Source organism: Solanum lycopersicum, chromosome 10 (assembly GCF_036512215.1).
Source record: "Solanum lycopersicum chromosome 10, SLM_r2.1".
Classification (NCBI taxonomy): Eukaryota; Viridiplantae; Streptophyta; class Magnoliopsida; order Solanales; family Solanaceae; genus Solanum; species Solanum lycopersicum.
In genome coordinates this window covers 32,640,147-32,661,502 of record NC_090809.1, presented here as the reverse complement: position 1 = coordinate 32,661,502, position 21,356 = coordinate 32,640,147, and the positions used below count along the sequence as shown (strand labels likewise).

Here is a 21,356-nt window from a genome sequence, read left to right as displayed (position 1 = left end):
ATGACTCTAACTTGTCTTTTGGTATTGTCTTGGTCAGCATATCTGCAGAATTTTCACTTGTGTGAATCTTTTTGACGTGAAATAATTCACTCTCCACTTCCTCACAAATCCAATGATATTTGACGTTAATGTTTTTTGCTTTATCATGGTACATGGAGTTCTTACTCGAGTCTATTGCACTCTAGTTGTCACAATAGACAATATACTCCATCTGATTCAAACCAAGCTCTTGAATAAAGAGCTTGAGCCATATCATCTCCTTGACGGCTTCAGTAGCCGCAATATGCCCACAAGTTTTCTGTATGACTCGAACTTGTCTTTCGGTATTGTCTTGGTCTGCATATCTGCAGAATTTTCACTTGTGTGAATCTTTTTGACGTGAAATGATTCACTCTCCACTTCCTCACAAATCAAATGCTATTTGACGTTAATTTTTTTTGTTTTATCACGGGCAATGGAGTTCTTACTCAAGTCTATTGCACTCTAGCTGTCACAATATACGATATATTCCATCTGGTTCAAACCAAGCTCTTGAATAAATAGGTTGAGCCATATCATCTCCTTGCTGGCTTCAGTAGCCGCAATATGAAACACACTTCTGCAACTTTGACTGCAATGATATAGCCCCCCCTAAAAAAGTACACAAATATCCAGTAGTGGATTTTCTGTTATCAAAGTCACCTGCCATATCAGAATCTGTATAGTGTTTCAATATTGGATTTGATGCTCCAAAACACAAGCATTCATCTGAGTTTCCTCTAAGATGCCTAAGTTTCCACTTCACAGCTTCCCAATGCTCCTTTCCTGGATTTTCAAGAAATCTGCTAACAATACCAACTGCGTGAGAAACATCAGGTTTAGTGCATACCATTGCATACATTAGACTTCAAACGACGGGGAATATGGAACTTTGGCCATGTTTTATTTTTCTTCCCTAGCTGTAGGACACTTCTTCTTGTTCAACTTCATATGACCAGCAAGAGGTGTAGTAATAGGCTTAGCATTCATCATGTTGAAGCGCTCCAGTACACGTACAATGTACTTCGTATGTGACAAATAATTCTTCAAAGATGCTAAAATTGACTATCTCATGGAAGGGAGTGGGATGTGAGAGAAAGTCTTCTGATCCAACTATCTTCTTTTCAACTTTGAGACGAGTAATTCTCATGCCCAAAATTTTTTTGGCATGACCCAAGTCTTTCATAGAAAAAGACTTAGACAACTCTTTCTTCAGCTCGTCAATCTTGGAAGTATTCTTGCCCACAATCAACATATCATCCACATACAACAAGAGGATGATAAAATCATTTTCAGAAAGTTTTTGTACAAATACGCAATGATCTGAAGAAGTCTTCTTATAGCCTTGCTCCCCCATAACAGATTAAAACTTCTTATACCACCGTCGAAGCTTATTTTAGGCCATAAAGACTCTTTTTGAGCTTGCACACAAAATCTTATTTACTTTCTACTTTGAAGCCCTAAGGTTGTTACATATAAATCTCTTCTTCTAGGTCACCGTGAAGGAAAATTGTTTTCACATCCATCTGCTCAATCTCTAACTTAAGACTAGCAGTCAAACCTAGAACTGTGCGAATCGAGGACATTTTCACAACAGGAGAAAATATTTCATCTAAGTCAATACTCTTCCTTTGACCAAATACCTTAACAACTAATCTAGCTTTATGCCAGGCTTCAAGTTGGGTTCTTCAACTTTAACTTTGAACACCGACTTGTTCTTCAAAGCTCTCATGCCCTTGGGCAATTTTACAAACTCATAAGTGTGGTTCTTGCATGGCTTCGATCCATTGATTTTTGTGCTCATCTTCAATGGCCTTCTCATAACATTCAGGTTCTCCCATGTCAGTGAGTAACACATAGTCATTGAGTGAATAACGGGAGGAACGAAATCACTGTCTTGTGGACCTCCAAAGAGGAATATTTGATTAGTCCATAACTTGATGAGCAACAGGATCATGAATAACAATATCCTTGTTATTATCAACATCAACATGTTTATTTGATACATGATTCTGGGTGTCATCGTGATAATCAAGTCCAATAACATCATGCACACTTGTGTGAGGAACGTCATCATGATGAACTATATCATCAAAACTTGAAGATTCTACCTTCTCCACTTTTTCAATATCTTCAATTGTTTGATTCTACATGAAAATAGTATCACGAAAAGTTTCTTTTCAATTTGATCATATAGCCTATAACAAAATTCATCAAGACCATATCCAATGAAGATGCATTTCCTTGCCTTGGCATCTAACTTGGACCTCTCATCTTTCGGCACATGAACAAAAGCTTTGTAATCATATACTCTCAAATGGTCATAGGAAATATCTTTTCCATACCAAACACTATTTGGTACATCACTTTGCAAAGCAACAGCAGGAGATAGATTAATAACATATGCAACGGTCAATAGAGCCCCACTCTAAAATGAGTTTGGAAACATTGCTTCAAAGAGCAAACATCTAAATCTTTCCATCAAGGTCCTGTTCATCCTCTTAGCCAAACCATTAAGCTAAGGAGTCTTGGGAGGATTCTTCTGGTTTCTAATACCTTGATGCTTGCAGTATTCGTCAAATGGTCCAAAATATTCACCACCATTATCAGTACGAATACATTTCAGTTTTTTTCCACTTTCTCTTTAAACTGAAGCCTGAAAATGCTTGAAGACACCTAACACTTGGTCTTTAGTCTTCAAGATATAGACCTAATGTTTTTTTGAGCAATCATCAATGAAAGTGACAAAGTAGAGTGCACCACCCAATGTTTTTGTCTTCATTGGACCACATAAATTAGAGTGCACCAGCTCAAGCAACTCTATCTTTCTCGAAGAGGGGAAGAACTTAAATGAAGCTCTATTTTGTTTACCAGCCAAGCAGTGCTCACACTTTTCTAATTTAGCACTTTTGAAATTTGATAAAAAAATCTTCTTGGCTAGAACATTATGTCTTTTCTCGCTGATGTGGTTAAGTCTTCTATGTCATAACGTTGAAGAGTTATTGCTCTCAACAGCATTCACCATATCAACACAAGCAGGTGTTGTAGTTCAGTATAGACCACTATGTTTGTTACCAAGAGCCACAATGAAGGAACCCTTAATGAGATTCCATTTTCCATCACCGTTGGTACTAACATATCGTTCCTCATCTAAAACACCAACAAAGATCAGGTGTAGACGAACATCAGGACCATGTTTCACTTTGTTCAAAACTAGTTTAGTTCCAACACTAGTTTCCAAACAAATTGTACCAATACCAACCACCCTAGAAATAGTCTTATTACCCATACTCAAGGTTCCAAAATCACTAGGAGAATAGAAAGAGAAAAAATTATTCCTTGATGTCATATGAGACGCGGCACCAGTGTCCACAACCCAGTTTGACTCATCCCAAGCAATATTTATCATGTCTGCATTAAGAACGGTAACAAGATCTTTGGTCGTGATGGTGGCTCGGCAGTGATAGCACTCAATATCCTTAAGTATGCCTCTAGATTTTCTCTTATTTTGTTCTCTATACTGAGAACCACGAGTTTTATTTCTCCTCCTGGGCCAGTTATCAGGACATCTAATTAACAAGACCTTGAGTTTTTCTTCTCATCTTTTCGTTCAAGACACTACTTTTGGCGGAATACATAGAGATTACACCATTCGAAGTAGAATTTGACAATGAATTTCTAAATATTTTCCAAGAATATGGTAGGAAACAGAGTAGAAGTAAGCCGTGAATTTCTTCATCAAATTTGATGCACATAGAAGATAAGTGATTCATGATCCCCTGAAAATTATTCAGATGGTCTTTCATCGGAGAACCATCATGATATTTTAAAATCAATATCTGCTTTATTAAGAATATTTTATTGTTGCCATTCTTTTGAGAATACAAACTTTCAAGATGCTCCCATAGGGTTCGAGCATGTGTCTCTCCAGAAATATGGTTCAACACATTATCGTCGATCCATTGCCTAATGAATCCACAAAGCTGTCTATGCAACAGATTCCACTCTTCATCTGTTTTATTATCAGGCTTTACAGTGATAAATACTGATTTGTAAAAGTTCTTGACATAAATCTGATCTTTCATTTTCCCCTTCAAAATGGCATGATTAACGCCATTCAAAGTGATCATTCTACTTGTGTTGACTTCCATTCTTTTCACAAAAAAATATTGTTATTGCAAATCAAAGTAAATATTTTCTGATGTATAAGTTCAGACTCTGCTGCAACCACAAAGAATACTCAGATGAAACCTTGGCTCTGATACCAATTTGTTGGCAAAACACGGATAAACACAAAAATATATAAGGTAAAATCAATGGAAATAAAATGGAAAAATAATGACACCAATAATTTTACGTGGGAACCCTTCTAAATAAGGGAAAAACCACGAGCCAAGAGGAGCATCTGATATCACTATAGTAAGGAACTTTACACTGTGCAGTCACGAATACAATACTCAAAGTGACTACTAGACATTAAAAAGGAATAACACTCTTTTGGTTTCTACCTTACTAAAATATCGCTCACACTCTATCTTTCTTCACAAACTATTTTTCTTGTATAGTCTATGGAATACCTCACTTTGCTCTCAAAATAATTTTTTCTTTATAACTTGATGTGTTTTACAAATGAGAAAGAATGCTCTATTTATAGAAGAAATTTACAACATACTTAAGTTTCAAACTTTGCAACTTACGTAGGTTATCTTGGTAAGATTTAGTTGGTATGTTGTTGTACCAAATTAAGACTTTGACAAAAAAAATATGGGGCTGGAACCCCACAGCTACAAGTTTCAAAAGTTCTATAGCCATACATGTTATGGCATGTTTTGGACCAGAAGTCTCAAATTTTTTTCATTTCATTCTTAAACTATATACAGATTCATGCTATGTCACTAATATTAAAGACTGAAGGGGTATAATAAAACATATACTGGATTTGATGAAGTTTAATATCAGGCTTGTTTTTAGTGGAAACCAATCTCTATTCAATTTAAAACCAACACATGCTTTAACTTTTGTAACAAAAAATAAAAATCAAATAACAAATACAATAATCTAGTGATTGCCAATCTTTGTATTATCATGCTTTGTACTGTATTGTGTGTTATGTCATACTTGTGGCGTCAATCCCTGGCTTTACGTTTTAAGTTATTAGTGAACATCTTATTTGAAAGTTGAAACTATGTGGAGATAACATGCATGCCGTAAATTGTGTTAACGAGATTGTATAATTCATTTCCAAAAATGAATTATATGTATTTATTGTTAGAACAAATGAACAAGAATGATAAAATTACAATGAATACAAAATAAAACTTGTTTGGCTTAGAGGCACGTTAATACGTTTCTTGAAGATAGTTGGAGTCTCTCCCACAAACAATCGGAAGAATAAATAACAATTCTATCTTCGGGATTCAACTAAGCCACAAAACAAGTAGCATTCAAGAATGTTGCTCTTCTATTCTTGAATTGGTGATTTCACCTTTTGATTAATGTCTCACAAGTGTTTTCAAGGGAAAGTGTTTTTGTTTGAATGCTTATGTTTTTCAACCAAAAGAAACTTAATTTATAGGATAAACAGTTTTGCAAGAAAAAGACTTTTAATTAATAGAATTTATTAGGTTCATGAATTGGAAACAAAAAACTTATCTTTCAAAAACCCATAACGTAGAATTAAAAAAAAAATCTTGCAAATGTTTATAACATAGAATTAAAATAAATGATTGTTACAACTCAAATTCATGTATTTGTTATTTCAAAACGGATGAATTTGTTTCAAAATTAATTGAAATTCTAACTCTTACAATTCCCCACTTGTTTCAAGAAATTTTATCTTTGAAAAATCCAAGAAATATTTTTAGACATTAATCTAGCAGCATGCATCAATAATGGTATCTTTTGGACTTGAACCATTAGCTAGTGTAGGTTTTCTAAATCATTGACTACTTAGTGAACAAATCTTGAACTAAGTGCTTCATTGAATGAAGTCAGAGAAATACTTTACGCAAATCGCTATGTTCCGGTGAAAATCAAAATCCTTTGACACCTTACGACCATGTATCCTGAATTCTTTTTAGCCAAGGGCTCTAAGATTTTCCTGTTAAAATCGTATTGAAGCGGCCTCCACTTCGCACTTAGTGCGATGAATTCATCAAGAGTAACGTTGCATACTCCGACCAAATAGTCTATGAACTTCATCATGAGAAATTAATCTCATTCTCCTTTACAGAAAGTATCGGTAAATCTATCAATAGTACTCCTACACACTCCAATCGAAATCGATTTATAGACTTATTAAGAGAATATAATCTCATCCTTCTCTTCAGCAGGAATATCGAAAAAAATTATCAAGAATTTTCTTACTAATTCCAATATAGATCGGTCTTATAAATTTATGAAGAGAAAGGAATCTCAATCATGCACATCTACTTATTTCATTTTATTTTGAACATGAGAATTTTATTAATGTGCTTCACAATTGTAACTTTACTTGTTTTTCCCTTTGAACCCAAGATTACTTCATTAGGTAGAGTTACCATAAAGTACAATTAATTTACAACAGGCTTTATTTCCATCCAATTACAAGTATCCACCACTAACTCTTTGCCTAACCCTTTAGACAAAGGATCCGCTAAATTAAATCTGGACTTCACATATTGAAGAGATATCACGCCATCCTCCAATAATCTCCTGACATGATTATGTTTGAGACGAACTTGTCTCGACTTGCCATTATAGCAGTCAATTGAAGCCCGAAATATAGAAGCTTGATTATCACAATAGATAGTTAAAGGTGGTATTGACTTACTCCATAAAGGAATATCTATCAGCATTGATCGCAACCATTCAGCTTCTTCTCCAGCAGAAGACATAGCTATAAATTCTGACTCCATGGTTGAATGAATAATACATGTCTGCTTCTTTGATTTTCAAGAGATCGGTGCTCCAGCCAAAGTGAAAATCCAAGCAATAATAGATTTAGAGTCATTCGGATCAGAATTCCAAGTAGCATCACTATAGCCTTCAAGAACAATGGGAAATGTAGAATAATGCAGGCCAACATTAATTGTACCCTTCAGGTATCTTAAAACACGAATTAAGACATTCCAATGTTCAACCCGGGATTACTAGTAAACTTTCTCAAAGTTCCTACTGCGTAACCAATATCCGGTCTGGTACAATGCATGGCTTACATAAGACTCCCAACAATCTGAGAATATGTCAGCTGGTCGAGAACATCACTAGAGTTCCACATTAGTTTGATGTTAGGATCAAATGGTGTAGGAGCAGGTTTGTCATCAATGTGACCAAACTTCTTTAGAACTTTCTCAATATAACTTAATTGAGTAAGAGTCAAGCCATTCGCTGATCTTATAATTTTAATACCTAGAATTACATTAGCTTCTCCAAGATCTTTCATTTGAAATTGAGAAGCTAGAAAATTTTTTGTTTCTTTGACTCTTTCAATATCAGTTCAAAAGATCAACATATCACCTACATAAAGACATATTATAACACCAGATTTTTTTAAAAATTTGATGAATATTCAAATATCACCACCATTGATTGAGTAGCCATTAGAAATCATTACTCTTCTAAATTTCTCATTATTTTGTTTTGGAGCTTGTTTTAATCCATAAAGAGATTTAAGAAGCTTACAAACTTTGTGTTCTTGACCAGGAACGACAAATCCTTCTGGTTGTTTCATGTAAACCTCTTCATCTAGATCTCCATTCAGTAATGCAGTCCTCATATCCATTTGATGTATTACAAGACTATGAATTGCGGCTAAAGCAATCAAGAGTCGAATAGAAGTCATTCGAGCTACAAGTGCAAATGTATCAAAATAATCAATATATTTCAATTGAGTAAAACCTTTTGCCACCAAAGGAGCTTTATACTTATCTAAGGTTCCATCAGATTTTTATTTCTTTCTAAAGATCCATCTAGAACCAATATACTTACATCCAAGAGGGAGGTCAAATAAAATCCATATTTTGCTTGACATAATGGAGTTCATTTCATCATCAATAGCTTCACGCCAGAAAGGAGTATCATTTGGAGCCATTGCTTCAGCATAACTTTCAGGATCCTTTTCAACTAAATAGACTTGAAAATTTGGTCCAAAGTCTCTTGGTTTGGCTAATCTTGCACTACGTCTTGGTTGACTTTCTTCCAAAGGTTCAACTATTTTTCTTTTAAGAGTATATGTAGAAGAACTTGTATTTTGTTCCAAAGACTCTTTTTTCTTAGGAAATATATGCTCAAAACAGTTAGCATGCAACGATTCAATAATTGTGTGAGGGCTTGGAGTCTCAAGATTCAAAAGTCTATAAGCCTTACTAGTTTGTGAATAACCAATAAATACACAATCTACTCCTCTATATTCAATCTTAGTCAATTGTTGATCTGGTAATCTAACATGAGCCAAACAACCCCATACTTTAATATAATTTATATTTGGCTTTCGATTCTTCCAAAGTTCATATAGAGATGAATCATTTTTCTTAGAATGAATTCGATTCAAAATATGACATGCAAAAAATAAGGCTTCGGTCCACAAATTTTTAGTGATACTAAATCCATAAAGCATAGAGTTAACCATTTTAATGAGAGTTCTATTTTTTCTTTCTACTACACCATTTTGTTGTGGTGTATAAGACATAGTCAATAGCTTCTCAATGCCTTCTTTTTCACAAAAATCAATAAAATTATATTTTAAATATTCTCCACCTCTATCACATCTAATTGATTTAATCTTCAAACTCAATATATTTTCAACTTCTGCTTTATATGTTTTAAAAGTTTCAAATGCCTTATTTTTTGTTTTTAATGGAAAGACATATGTATACCTTGAGTAATCATCAATGGAAGTGATAAAATATCTCTTTCCATGACGTGATAAACAATCCATCTCACAAATATCAGTGTGGATTAATTCCAAAAGTGTGGATATCCTTTCAACAGACTTAAAAGGTTTCTTTGTTATTTTACATTTACTACAAGTAATACACTTAGCAACATGATCATTTTCACAGTCTTTAATTAATCTATTTCTCATCATAAGTTGAATGGATCTAAAATTAACATGACCAAGACGTTCATGCCATAAATCTAAAGACTCCACAATATAAGCAGAAATATTTTCATTTACAATATTGAGTTTGAACATGCCATTTGTAGCATAACTTTTTCCAACAAATATGCCATGTTTAGACAAAATAAATTTATGTGCCTCAAAAATTATTTTAAAACCATGTTTCGAAAGAAGCGTACCTGACACCAAGTTCTTTCAAATTTTAGGAACATGCAATATGTCTATCAATGTGACCATCTTTCCTGAAGTGAATTTTAGTTCAACAGTTCCCTTTCCCAGAATATTGACAGGTTCCTTTTTGATCTTTTCTTCAACAACATGAGCTTTCATGATGGGCACCTTCAAGATATTATTGTCGCAGTATCGTATCTCTTGTTCAATTTGCAAGTGTTGTATTAATTGTTCAAGAGTCAAATCTTCCTTCTTGTGTAAGAGTTTGCTTCAATACTCTTTCAAAGATGGAGGAATTTTTGAGACAATCGCACCAACATGAAAGTTTTCATCAAGAGCAATTCCAGTTACAACAATTTTATTAGCAATAAGTTGAAATTCTTGTACTTGTTCAGTGATGGACTTCTCATCAATTATTTTGAACTTCATATAATTTGAAACAAGAAATTTCTTTGAACTCGTCTCTTCTGCTAAATGAATAGCTTTAAGAGTATTCCAAATCTCCTTAGCAAATTTACACTTAATAAAATACAGATCATAATATTTATTGGACATTCCTCCAATAATATAATTCTTGCATAAGTAATCATCATCTTGTCGTTTGGCAATTTGTTCTTTAATTAAAGTGGCCTCGTCCTTTGCTACCTCAGAACTAGGAGCCTCAGGACAAGATTACTCAAGAACATACGCTAACTTTAATCGTCTTAAAAAGAATTCCATCTTTTCACGCCATCTAGAAAAGTCCTTTCCATCAAATATTTCAAAATTAGGATTACGCAAAGATGGAACATTGTTCGTCATTGATGTGAATGTCATAGAGACAACTATCTTCAAATTGTTAGAACAAATGAATAAGACTGAAAAATTTACAAGGAATACAAAATAAAACTTGCTTTGCTTAGAGGCACGTTAATACGTTTCTTGAAGGTAGTTGGAGTCTCTCCCACGAGAATTCGGAAGAATTAATAACAACTCTATCTTCGGGATTCAACTAAGCCACAAAACAAGTAGCATTCAAGAATGTTGCTCTTCTATTCTTGAATTGGTGATTTCACCTTTTGATTAAAGTCTCACAAGTGTTTTCAAGGGAAAGTACTTTTGTTTGAATGCTTATCTTTTTCAACCAAAAGAAACTTAATTTATAGGATAAAAAGTTTTGCAAGAAAAAGACTTTTAATTAATAGAATTTATTAGGTTCATGAATTGGAAACAAAAAACTTATCAAGCCTAAAACTTTACACACTCATACTTGTGTTGTTTCATTTCACACTCATACTTGTGTTGTTTGAAGTGTAAACGCAAAAGCTTGCATAAAGCCTAAAACTTTACATCTTTTATTACGGTCAATTTCTCTTCTGCTTTGATTATAAATTGTTCTAGTGTGAAATTTTAACCACCAACCTCATTGTAGCTGCTTCTGATTTTTTAAAACAAAATTATCATTTCCTTTGTTTTTATATCGTCCTTCTTAATGTTCAAATGTTTCTTTTCCATCATCATTGATTTTGTGTCTTCCACATAAATTCAGAGTGATCCAATGGCAGTGTTATCTACCAGAAAAAGAGATGGCACATTGGAAGAGCTTGATAGAACAAAAGTAATAATGAATAACTTGGATCCTTTATGGATACAGAAAATTAATATCATGTACCAATTTGAGACTGTGCAGACACGGATGTAAGTTTTTCTTTATTCGGACTTATTTTCTCCTTGAATTTTTGGATGTCTATTATGTTTAACGAGTCACTGACACACTTTACCATCTTATATCTTTTATTTTCAGTTTCTATGTTTATGATGTAGGCAAAAAATATCATAACATACCAGTTAACGTATGCTTACTTTCTGCAAGTGGGCAATTGCTTACAGTTTCCAGAACCTTGTTGTCCATATGAGGGATAGAGAAATGTGCTTTACAGCAGCTTGTATACATTAAAGAAGTGGCTTAGCTTTTATTTAGGTATCATTTTCCGCCTTCTCCTCCTCCTTTGTGAGGGGATTTGGAGTGAATAGAATCAGTTGGGAATGGGTTGAATATAAGCCCTTAGTCTCCATAATAATATTTATTAGAGTTCGTTTGGTTGCTGGTTAAAGAAGACTTATTCATAATATTAAATTCTAATCCAGTAGTAGACTGCATGAAATAAACCTGCAGAAATTAGTAAGTTCTGAAACTGAAACTGCTGAAGTTGAATTTACACATGATATTTTTATGCTGGTTGGGATCCAGAGAGCAGTTTGATAATATTTTCTTTCCCCTTGACCATCTTTACATATTTTATGTGTGATACGTTTTATTAATCAACACAAGTTTCTGTTTTTCATTGATATATCTGTCAAGGATTATGGATAAATCCTAATATTTTTTGCACTGCAGGATCTGAAATTGGAGGACCAAGATTTCCTTGGTGAAGGCATTTGTGTTCTTTCAAAGATGTGTTGATTGCATTTACTTGGGTTACTCAATTTTTATAATATCCCTCGACATCTCTTAACCTTCATTCTGCTGCTTCTTGGTGATGTTGACTCATGATCTTATTGGAATAGGTGGATCTTAAGTTTTTGTATTTAGACTATCAAAGGATATTAGTGAACTGTTAGATCAAAGATCTTGTGTTTATATTTCTTTTTAGAAGCGTATGATATCATCTATTGTATTTTTCGGTTTATGTTTTGCCTGTCATCATCATAGTTGTATTATGGTGAATCAGCTTTCTTAGCTGTCTTGATTACGAAGATCTATTTAATGCTTTAGAGGATATTTTCTTAGAACCACTATATAGGGTCACCGATGCAGTAATGTTAGCTGTTGTATTTAAAAGTTTCTAAGTCGTCCAAATCTGCACAGGACTCCTACACAGCCTGTTGTGTTCGTTGAGGGGGAACATTTCTGTATATTAAATTTCGTGATAGATTTTACTTGCAGCATCCTGTATATGAGATGCGCTTATCATTTAACTATCCATAAAAACTTCAATTTTTTCCTCGATTGGATTGCCAAGTAGTTACTTCACCTCAGATTCGCTACCTCTTGCAATTTCATATATTTGTTTGCATTATAATGTTGGAGATTCTATACACTTCCTTACCTTTTTATCTTATGGAAGACTGAAATCAAGCGCAACCGAAGTTTAACATTGGATCTGCACAACCAGAATGACCATGTCCTGAGAAAGATAGGGCAACTTACTGTTCTTGCAGAAGAAACAGTCACTTCACGAACTGCTGTAGAGATGACATTGCGATGTACCTGTAGACAATAAAATTTGCGTCGAGAAAACAATAATAAATAACGGAAAATTATAGCAACAATCAATTTTAATATTTCAAATGCGAGTATTACAATCTCTATAATTCCTCTGAATTCGCCTTTTCAAATATTAATTCAAGGTTTTTAAAGCTTGTTCTTGAATCTATGATGAACTTGAACTTGAACTTTATCTTGATCTTTACTTTTATTTGAACTCCAGGGCATTGAGCTTGTTCTTTAATTCGATGGTCATGATCTTGATCATTCTTGAACTTGAATGATTGAATTCTTAAACATGTAGCTTTGTAGAGAACTAAATGGTGTTTGTACCACGGAGTTTCTCTTGCTTCTTGTTTAGAATTTCCTGTCCCTTTTCTGAATTATGAGGACCCCTATTTATAGTTTTAGAATAGAGGATTTGCGATTGGAATATGATTTCGTTCAGCCAATCAGATTTAAGCGACATGGCATTTGGGCTTTATGGAGCGGGCTTGTCATCTTTGACACATATCATGATTCTATTGGTTTTCTTATTTGACTTGGCATGCCACATCATTTGTACACGTGGCGCCAAGATGGGCTCTAGAATGAGATGGGATTGGGTTTAACAAATTGGGTTCATCCAATGTTACCCAAATCAATTAATTTAGATTTTAATTAAATTCATATTTATTGGACTTAAATATTTTAACTCAATTATATCAATCCACAATATTTATTTGGATTAATATATATGTGAATTCAATATAATCCGAATCATTTCATAAATCTATATTTAATAAATTTTAAATAATTATAAATGCCCCCTGTTTCAAGTCTTGTCGGAATATTTTATCTTTTAGAGTCTAGGCTTGAAGCATAAACCGGTAACTAAATTTACCTTAGTTAAAAAGTTAATTATAAATGAATTAACAATTGTAATTCTGCTCAATTTCATCCTCTCTCTCACACACACACATATGTGTGTGTATGTATGTATATATATATATATATATATGGTCTATTGCCCAAACCAAAAAGGAATTATAATTCAACTAGGAATTGTAATCCTACTCAATTTCATATTCATGTACATGTTTTATTGCCCAAGCCAAAAAGAAATTGTAATTGAACTGGGAGAAGGATTTTATCCCACCACATGACATCTATAAATAGATACATTGTCTCCATATTTTTATCGTCAATTACAGATTGTGAGCCTACGACGAAAAGGGTATACTCAAGGTAATTTTCCTCCTTTTTTATTTATTTTCATCACTTTTTTACAGCTTTACATGTCTGTCGTAGAAAATTTATATCTCATTGTAGAAAAATTTAAATCATGAACCGTTTGATTTTTCGTAAACTAGACTTTTCGATCTCTAACATATCCAAAATTCAAAATTTAATACCTTCATGATCTTTCTAGATGGATTTTGGAAGTTAACTCTAGATTCTGTCATACTAAAAATTCGTCACTTTTTTTTACAACCTGACATGTCCGTCGTATAAAATTCATATCTCATTGTAGAAAAATCAAAATCATGAACCGTTTGATTTTGCAGAAACTAGACTTTTCAATCTCTAACATATCCAAAAAATGTAATACATTCAGAATCTTTCTAGATGATTTTTTGAAGTTAGCTCTAGATTCTGTCGTGCTAAAAATTTTCAAATTTGTGTGACTTACTAAAAATCTCGTGTCTTGACGTAGGTACAACAAAATCACAATGCGCTTGATTATTCCGAATCTAGAAATAAAGTTCTACAACACATCAAAAATTCAATATTTAATACCTTCCGGGTCTCAAACATCTTGCGGGTAACAATTTCTCCTTCACTTGTATTTTCCTTCTTCTTTTTTTTTGTAGACAAACAAAAGAAATTTTATATTTTACGGAGGCTACATAATGGAAGGATTTATCACATAATATGTGTTTAACGTCCATGCCTTAAAAATAATACTCTCAAGGTGTTCCATGGCCCCGAATGCTTAACTAATTTGAAACTTTACTAGAATTTCGTGTAACGCTCCCGCCTTGAAAACAAACTCAAGGTGTTACAAGGTCCCAATTTTTTAACCATGAAGCTTTAATAGAATATCGTGTAACGCTCCCGCCTTGAAAATAAACTCAAGGTGTTATAAGGTCCCGAATGCTAAACCAACTTGAAGATTTACTAGAATATCGTGTAATGCTCCCGCCTTAAAAATAAACTCAAGGTGTTACAAGATCTCGCATGCTTATTTAACTTGAAGCTTTACTAGAATACCGTGTAAGACTCCCGCCTTGAAAATAAACTCAAGGTGTTACAAGGTCCTGAATGCTTAACCAACTTGAAGCTTTACTAGAATATCGTCCCCCCTTGAAAATAAACTCAAGGTGTTACAAGGTATCCAATACTTAACCAACTTGAGGCAGGATAAACCCATGAAAAGACCAGTTTAAGGTGCAAATGGACAAATATTGTCCACCTAAAGGCGTGGAAATTTAAAGATCCTTTTAAATATACACCAGTGAAAAGGTCAACTTATGGTGCAAAGAGACAAAAATCGTCCACCTTAAGGCATGGAAATTTAAAGATCCTTTTAAATCTACACCAGTGAAAAGGTCAACTTAAGGTGCAAAGGGACAAATCCTGTCCACCTTAAGGCATGAAAATTTGAAAAGATTCTTTTATGTATACACCCGTGAAAAGGCCTAGATTAAGGTGCAAAGGGACAAGTTTGTCCACCTTAAAACATAGAAATTCAAAGATCTATTGAGGGATAATCCGCAACAAAGCTAGACTAAGGTGCAAAGGGACAAACCTCACGCACTTTAAGGCATGGAATTCAATTACATACGCATTTGGAGACTTCTACTCATACTTGAAGTCTTACCTTCATACTTAGAGGATTTGAATACTTCAACCACAATACTTAGAGAATTCGGATACTTCAAATAATAAACTCGAAGAATATAAAGACTTCAATTTAGATACTTGATCTAATTTAAAGACTTCAACCATACTAATAAGAGACTCATATTTTATAATGGTTTGCCCCATCCATTGACCCATCAATACTTTGTACAAGCCTAAAGTTTTATGAGACAAAAGATAAAATAAAATACATATCGCTTTGACTTTCATGCAATAAATCAAGTGGGAACATTTTTTTTGACACTCATGCAACTGAACTTAGAATATGGTTCTAAGCGCCTACGTACCTCAATAAAGAGTATCAAGTCACAACGTAGTTCTGGAAATTTGAGTGATTTTTTTGTGGTTGTGCCGTACATAGTTTATACTCTAGTGGGCCACGAGTGACATCCAGTTTAGGCTCGTACTTAAGGAGAATCATTTTACTTCAAGGATAGTATCTCTTTAGGAATTTGGCATTAATAGGACCGATCCTTAAGCCATCAGCATCAACAAGCTTGTAAGCACCACTTGAATATGCTTCTTGTATGGCATATGGTCCATCCCACTTTGAGGTAAATTTGCCCCCGGACTTGTGCGAAGTAAGGATGGGTCTTCTTACCGGGAGAACTTGATATCCAACTTGAAAGAACCTCAAGCGAACCTTCTTATTAAAAGCACGAGATAGACGAGCTTGATAACATTCAAGGTTTTGTTGGGCTTCTAACCTCTTTTCATCAAGTGCTTCTAACTCAGCAAGACGCAATCGAACATTTTTTTTCCTCACTGTTCCCTTCTTGAATAACAAGTCTTAAGGAGGGTACTTGACGCTGAAGTGGCAGGACTGCTTCAACTCCAAAAGCAAGTGAATATGGTGCTGCTTGAGTTGGTGTGCGATATGTTTTCCTATATGCCCACAAATCTTCTTCCATTCTTTCATGCCAATCCCATTTGGATTTGGAGACAACTTTCTTGAGCAGGTTGCATAGAGTCTTATTGAATGCTTCAGCAAGACCATTAGCGGCAACATGGTACATTGAAGATTTACGCTGCTTAAAGTCAAAAAGATCACAAATCTTGTTCATTAACTTGTTATCAAATGGTTTTCCATTGTCTATTATTATATAGAAAGGGATGCCAAAGCGATAGATAATATTTAATCGGATAAAATTTGCAACATTCTCTTTATTCACCTCTTTAAAAGCGACAGCTTTAGCCCATTTTTAAAAGTAATCAGTTGCAGCTAAGATGTACAAGTGTCCACCAGAAGACTTTGGTAATGGTCCTACAATATCCAGTCCCCAAGCGTCAAATGGCCAAGGTGTGAAGGTTGGGTGCAATACTTCGGGTGACTGATAAATAAAATTCGCATGTAATTGACAAGCATCGCAACTCCTCGCGTAATATAAGTAATCTTTCACCATGGTTGGCCAGTAATACCCCATCCTCTTTATGTGAAAGTGAAGTTTTGGTCCAGATTGATGTGATCCACAAACTCCTGAGTGTGATTCTTGCAGAGCTTGAATCGCTTCTTCCTCTCCCAAAAATTGTAATAACATACCCTCAGATGATCTCCTATATAATGTGTCCTTGTAGTAAAGGAAATGAGGTGCATGATGACGTATGTCAGTTCTTCTTCTTGGATTTTCTGGAAGTATCCCATGACAAAGGTAGTCAGTGATGGGTTGTCTCCAATCTTCCTTCACGACTTCAACAATGGCAAAAATATGATCAAGCTCATTTTCAATATATTCTTCCTCATTTGATGGTGGTACTATCCATTTTTGACAGACAGTTAGTTGTGTTTGATTATGAAGGGTTAGCGTTTAAGTTAGAGTAGCCAATGCATCAACTTTCTTATTCTCTGTTCTACGCACATGTTGAAGGGTTACATCTCCAATCCATCTTATCGACTTTTGAGCATAATCATGATAAGGGCACAATTCAGGCCTTTTTACCTCATAACTCCCCAAGAGTTGATTAATCACCAATTAAGAGTCACCAAAGACCTGTAAATGTAATTGTTTCATGTCAACGGCCATTTCAAGTCCAAGTATCAGTGCTTCATATTCAGCGACATTATTGGAGCAACATTGTTTTAGAGTAAAAGAGAATGGTAGAATCTCTTCTTGTGAAGTGATGAACACCACGCCAGCACTAGCTCCGTCGCGATGTGCAGCCCCATCAAAGTACATTTTCCAAGGAGGTTTAACTTCAATTAACATCGCATCTTCATGAGAAAACTCATTAGTTAACTCCCAATCATTTGGTATAGGATGATCTGCTAAGAAATCCGCTAGTGCTTGTCCTTTCACAGATTTTTGAGGGATGTACACAGTCTCAAATTGTTGGAATTTGAGGTACCATCTTGCTAGTCGGTCACTAAGGAAAAGTTTTGACATAACAAACTTGATGGGATTTTCTCTATAAATGAGGCGGACAACATGAACTTGAAAATAATGCTTTATCTTTTGAATTGAGAAGACCAGTGCCAAGCATAACTTTTCAATTGGCGAATAATTTAGCTCATTTGGCGTCATCGTTCTACTTAAGTAATAAAGAGCATTTTCTTTGCCTTCACTATTCTCTTGATCTAATAGGGCTCCTACAGACCTTTCTTGTGCTGCAATGTATAGTATCAATGGTTTTCCAGGTATAGGGGCTGCCAAAACCGGAGGTTTCGCTAGATATGATTTGATACTTTTAAAGGCTTCACTACATGTTTGGTCCCAATTAAATGGAGAACCTTTCTTAATGAGATGATTGAATGGTTGACATCTCCCCGCTAGATTTGAGATGAACCTTCTCAAGTAGGCTAACTTTTCTTGGAGACTTTTTAACTCATGAATATCTCGAGGTTCAGGCATATTTGATATTGCATCGACTTTGGCTTGATCAATTTCAATTCCTCGATGTCTCACAATAAATCTAAGGAACTTTCCAGAAGTAACTCCAAAGGCACATTTCCATGGATTCATCCTTAGTTGATATCTTTGGAGTAACTCAAACACCATCGTTAAGTCTTTCAAATGATCACCCCTCTTCCTTGACTTTACTACCAAATCATCAACATAACATTCAACATTTTTATGGAGCAAGTCATCAAAGATATTTTGCATAGCCCTTTGATATGTGGTGTCGGCATTCATCAAACCAAATGGCATCACTTTGTAGCAATAAATACCTTTTGGTGTGCGAAATGCAGTGAGTTCTTCATATTTGGGTGACATGCGGATAAAATTATATCCAGAAGAACCATCCATGAACGACATTGCCTCATAACCAGTGGTGGCATCAATCATCAACTCTGGAATGGGAAGAGGAAACTCATCTTGAGGGCTTTCATTATTGAGATCTCTAAAGTCAACGCAAACTCGAATTTGACCATTCTTCTTCCTCACAGGAAGAATACTTGAAATCCATGTTGGATATTTGACCTCACAAATAAATTAAATTCATTTTTATCAATAGAATCAAGTCTAGTCTAAAACATCTTTGAGCTTGTCTAACAGGACGAGAACCATTTTTTACTGCCAATTGATGGACCACTACTCTAGGATTCAATCCAGGCATTTCTTCATAACTTTAAGCGAAGACATCTCTATATTCTTTGAGTATATTCATGTAAGCGACTTCTTCACCAATTTCTAAAAACACACTCAAGTAAGTTGGCTTTGGGTCTTCATCAGTATCAAGGTTAACATCCTCCAAAGGATCTGTTGTGATCTTTACTCCTTCATGTTCTGGTGGAGCATCTTTAGCATCTTCCTTTTCCATAGGATCATTGTCATTGACCGATATATGACAACACGAGACAATATCTTTTACCTATTCCTCAATTTTCTTTTGAGGCAAAGAATCGTACTCATTTTGAATTGTAACTTGATTTGAGGAACCTATACTTTCTTCATTTTCCTCGCGCTCTTTGGTGTAAACCACAGTATGAACCTTTTCCTGGAGTTCCTCTTTACAGGAAACCACAAGTTCAACTCATCGCCTTATCCTAGAAGGAATCAAACTTCTGAAATCCTTTCGAATCAAATGAGAAGTAGGTGTTGTTACTTTTAAATAACTTCTCAAGTTCTTGTTATTCTTCTTAAAGGACCTAACCTCTCAAACACAGAAATTCTTATTGTCGCTTCACCAAGTCGATCAAAGACGAAAGGCCTTTTATTGGAAGCAGTGACGTCATCTTCAAAAGTTATATGATTATTACTGGCCCTTCTTATGGAAATGCAAATTGATGGTGGTTGGCAATAACCTAGGCCTTCACGTGCTTTCCTAGTTGTATCTTCTGATGGTAGTTTCCCTAGTGCTGATGGCTCACTAGGGTTGTATCATGCCTTCACAAATAACTTGTAGGCATTGGGATCAAAACCTTCTCTGGTGCGTTTTGTAGGGAAAGCCATATCTCGCACTTGATCTTGAGCGATTGACTTTTCTGGTAACTTTGAAGATAATTTTATTGTATCAATCCGTCTGATAGGAAGAGTTAGCCCTCTCAATGCATTTTTTTAAGGTTAGATGGTTGATCTTGTTCTTTCTTCGCTTTTGTAACATAACAAAGCCTAGAAGTGAGCTTCTTCTTTGAAGACAGGATGTTCCCTTTATTAAGAATGGGACAAGTGTCTTTAATGTCAATTTTCACCTTTTCGATAGCCGCATCAATTCTTTTGATTATGATCTTATCAATCTTGATTGATTTAACGTCATTGGATTTGACCCTTTTAACAACATAACTTCTCAAATAGAATTTCGCATCCACAAAGTTTGTCTCCACTTCGGTGAAAGGATCATCATATGCAACTATCTTTCTTTCAATTCCACCTTCAAGATATTTCAAACATTGATAGTAAGAAGATGAGACAATTCTATTCTCATGTACCCAGGGCCTGCCAAGTAATATATTGTATGATGTCTTTGCGTCAATCACATGCATCCATGCGCTTGATCACAAATCTTCCATGTGGATCTCTAATTTAATATAGCCTATGGACCACTGTCTGCCTTGATTAAATCCTTGTATCAACAAACGACTTTCACTAAGTTCCCCAGTCGTGATGCCAAGTTTCTTCAATGTGTGGATAGGAAAAATGTTGACTCCAGATCCTTCATCTATTAAGATTCTATTTATCTTCTTCTCTAGCACATGACCCACCATATACAAAGGACGATTGTGTAGTGTTTTACCAAATAGAAGATCAATATCTGTAAATGTGATTTTAGTATCACAGACATGTGCTTCTTGGGAAGAAAGTTCAATAGATTTTTCAGAAGATGAAAGAGACATCATTTCTGAGATTTCCCTTATTTCTTTTTCTTCTTACCTAAGAGACACTTTTGGTGAGGATTCACTCGTTGTTCCTTCTTTTACAGTAGGAGGCACCTTCATTGTTTATTTTTTATCCTCATTGAAACATGATGCCTCGCATTGTCTTGAGTAGACTTTGTGTCGAACGAGCTTGGCAAGAATTCCTCCAGAGTCACAAGACGTTGAGGTTTTTCGTAATGATGAGCTTCAACCTTTGCCTTTTTGGGGCGCTTGATTGATTTTTGCTTTCACTATTTTTCCTCTAACCTGTTGCTCGGATAATTCTTTTCGTAAGCTTGACTTGTTGCGTCTTCATCTAGTTACAAGAATCCAACTCTCACCACCATCTATGTCAATGTCCTGGTGTACTGGCTCTTCTTCATGCTTTTCAAAAATATATATTTGGACCGGATCCAGTGACCCAAACGTGATAGAGATCTGGTTAGAACTAGCCTTCTCATTACCAAGGATAATTTTATTTCGTTAACCAATCGCATCACTCTATCCTTATAGACAAAACATTTTTCAAGAGGATGACTCACAAGTCTGTGATACTTGCAATAATTTGGGTCATCAGTTTTTCCAGCATGATCGGGTTGCTTTATCTCTGGCATGTCAATGAGCTT

At 34.8% G+C, this 21,356-nt stretch overlaps 1 protein-coding gene and 1 pseudogene across 1 annotated transcript; one reads left to right on the top strand and one right to left on the bottom strand.

Moving 5' to 3' along the window:
* Window positions 1-1,943: 1,943 nt before the first annotated feature.
* On the bottom strand, window positions 1,944-2,622 carry LOC138338798 (uncharacterized). Its single transcript, XM_069289884.1, has 3 exons — window positions 2,575-2,622; window positions 2,267-2,446; window positions 1,944-2,165 (listed from the first exon to the last, which is right to left on the bottom strand). The coding sequence occupies exons 1-3, from the start codon at window positions 2,620-2,622 to the stop codon at window positions 1,944-1,946; spliced, it is 450 nt and encodes a 149-aa protein (XP_069145985.1).
* A 6,266-nt stretch (window positions 2,623-8,888) lies between these two features.
* LOC101264986 (protein BONZAI 3-like) overlaps window positions 8,889-21,356 on the top strand; it is a 33,180-nt pseudogene continuing 20,712 nt past the window's right edge.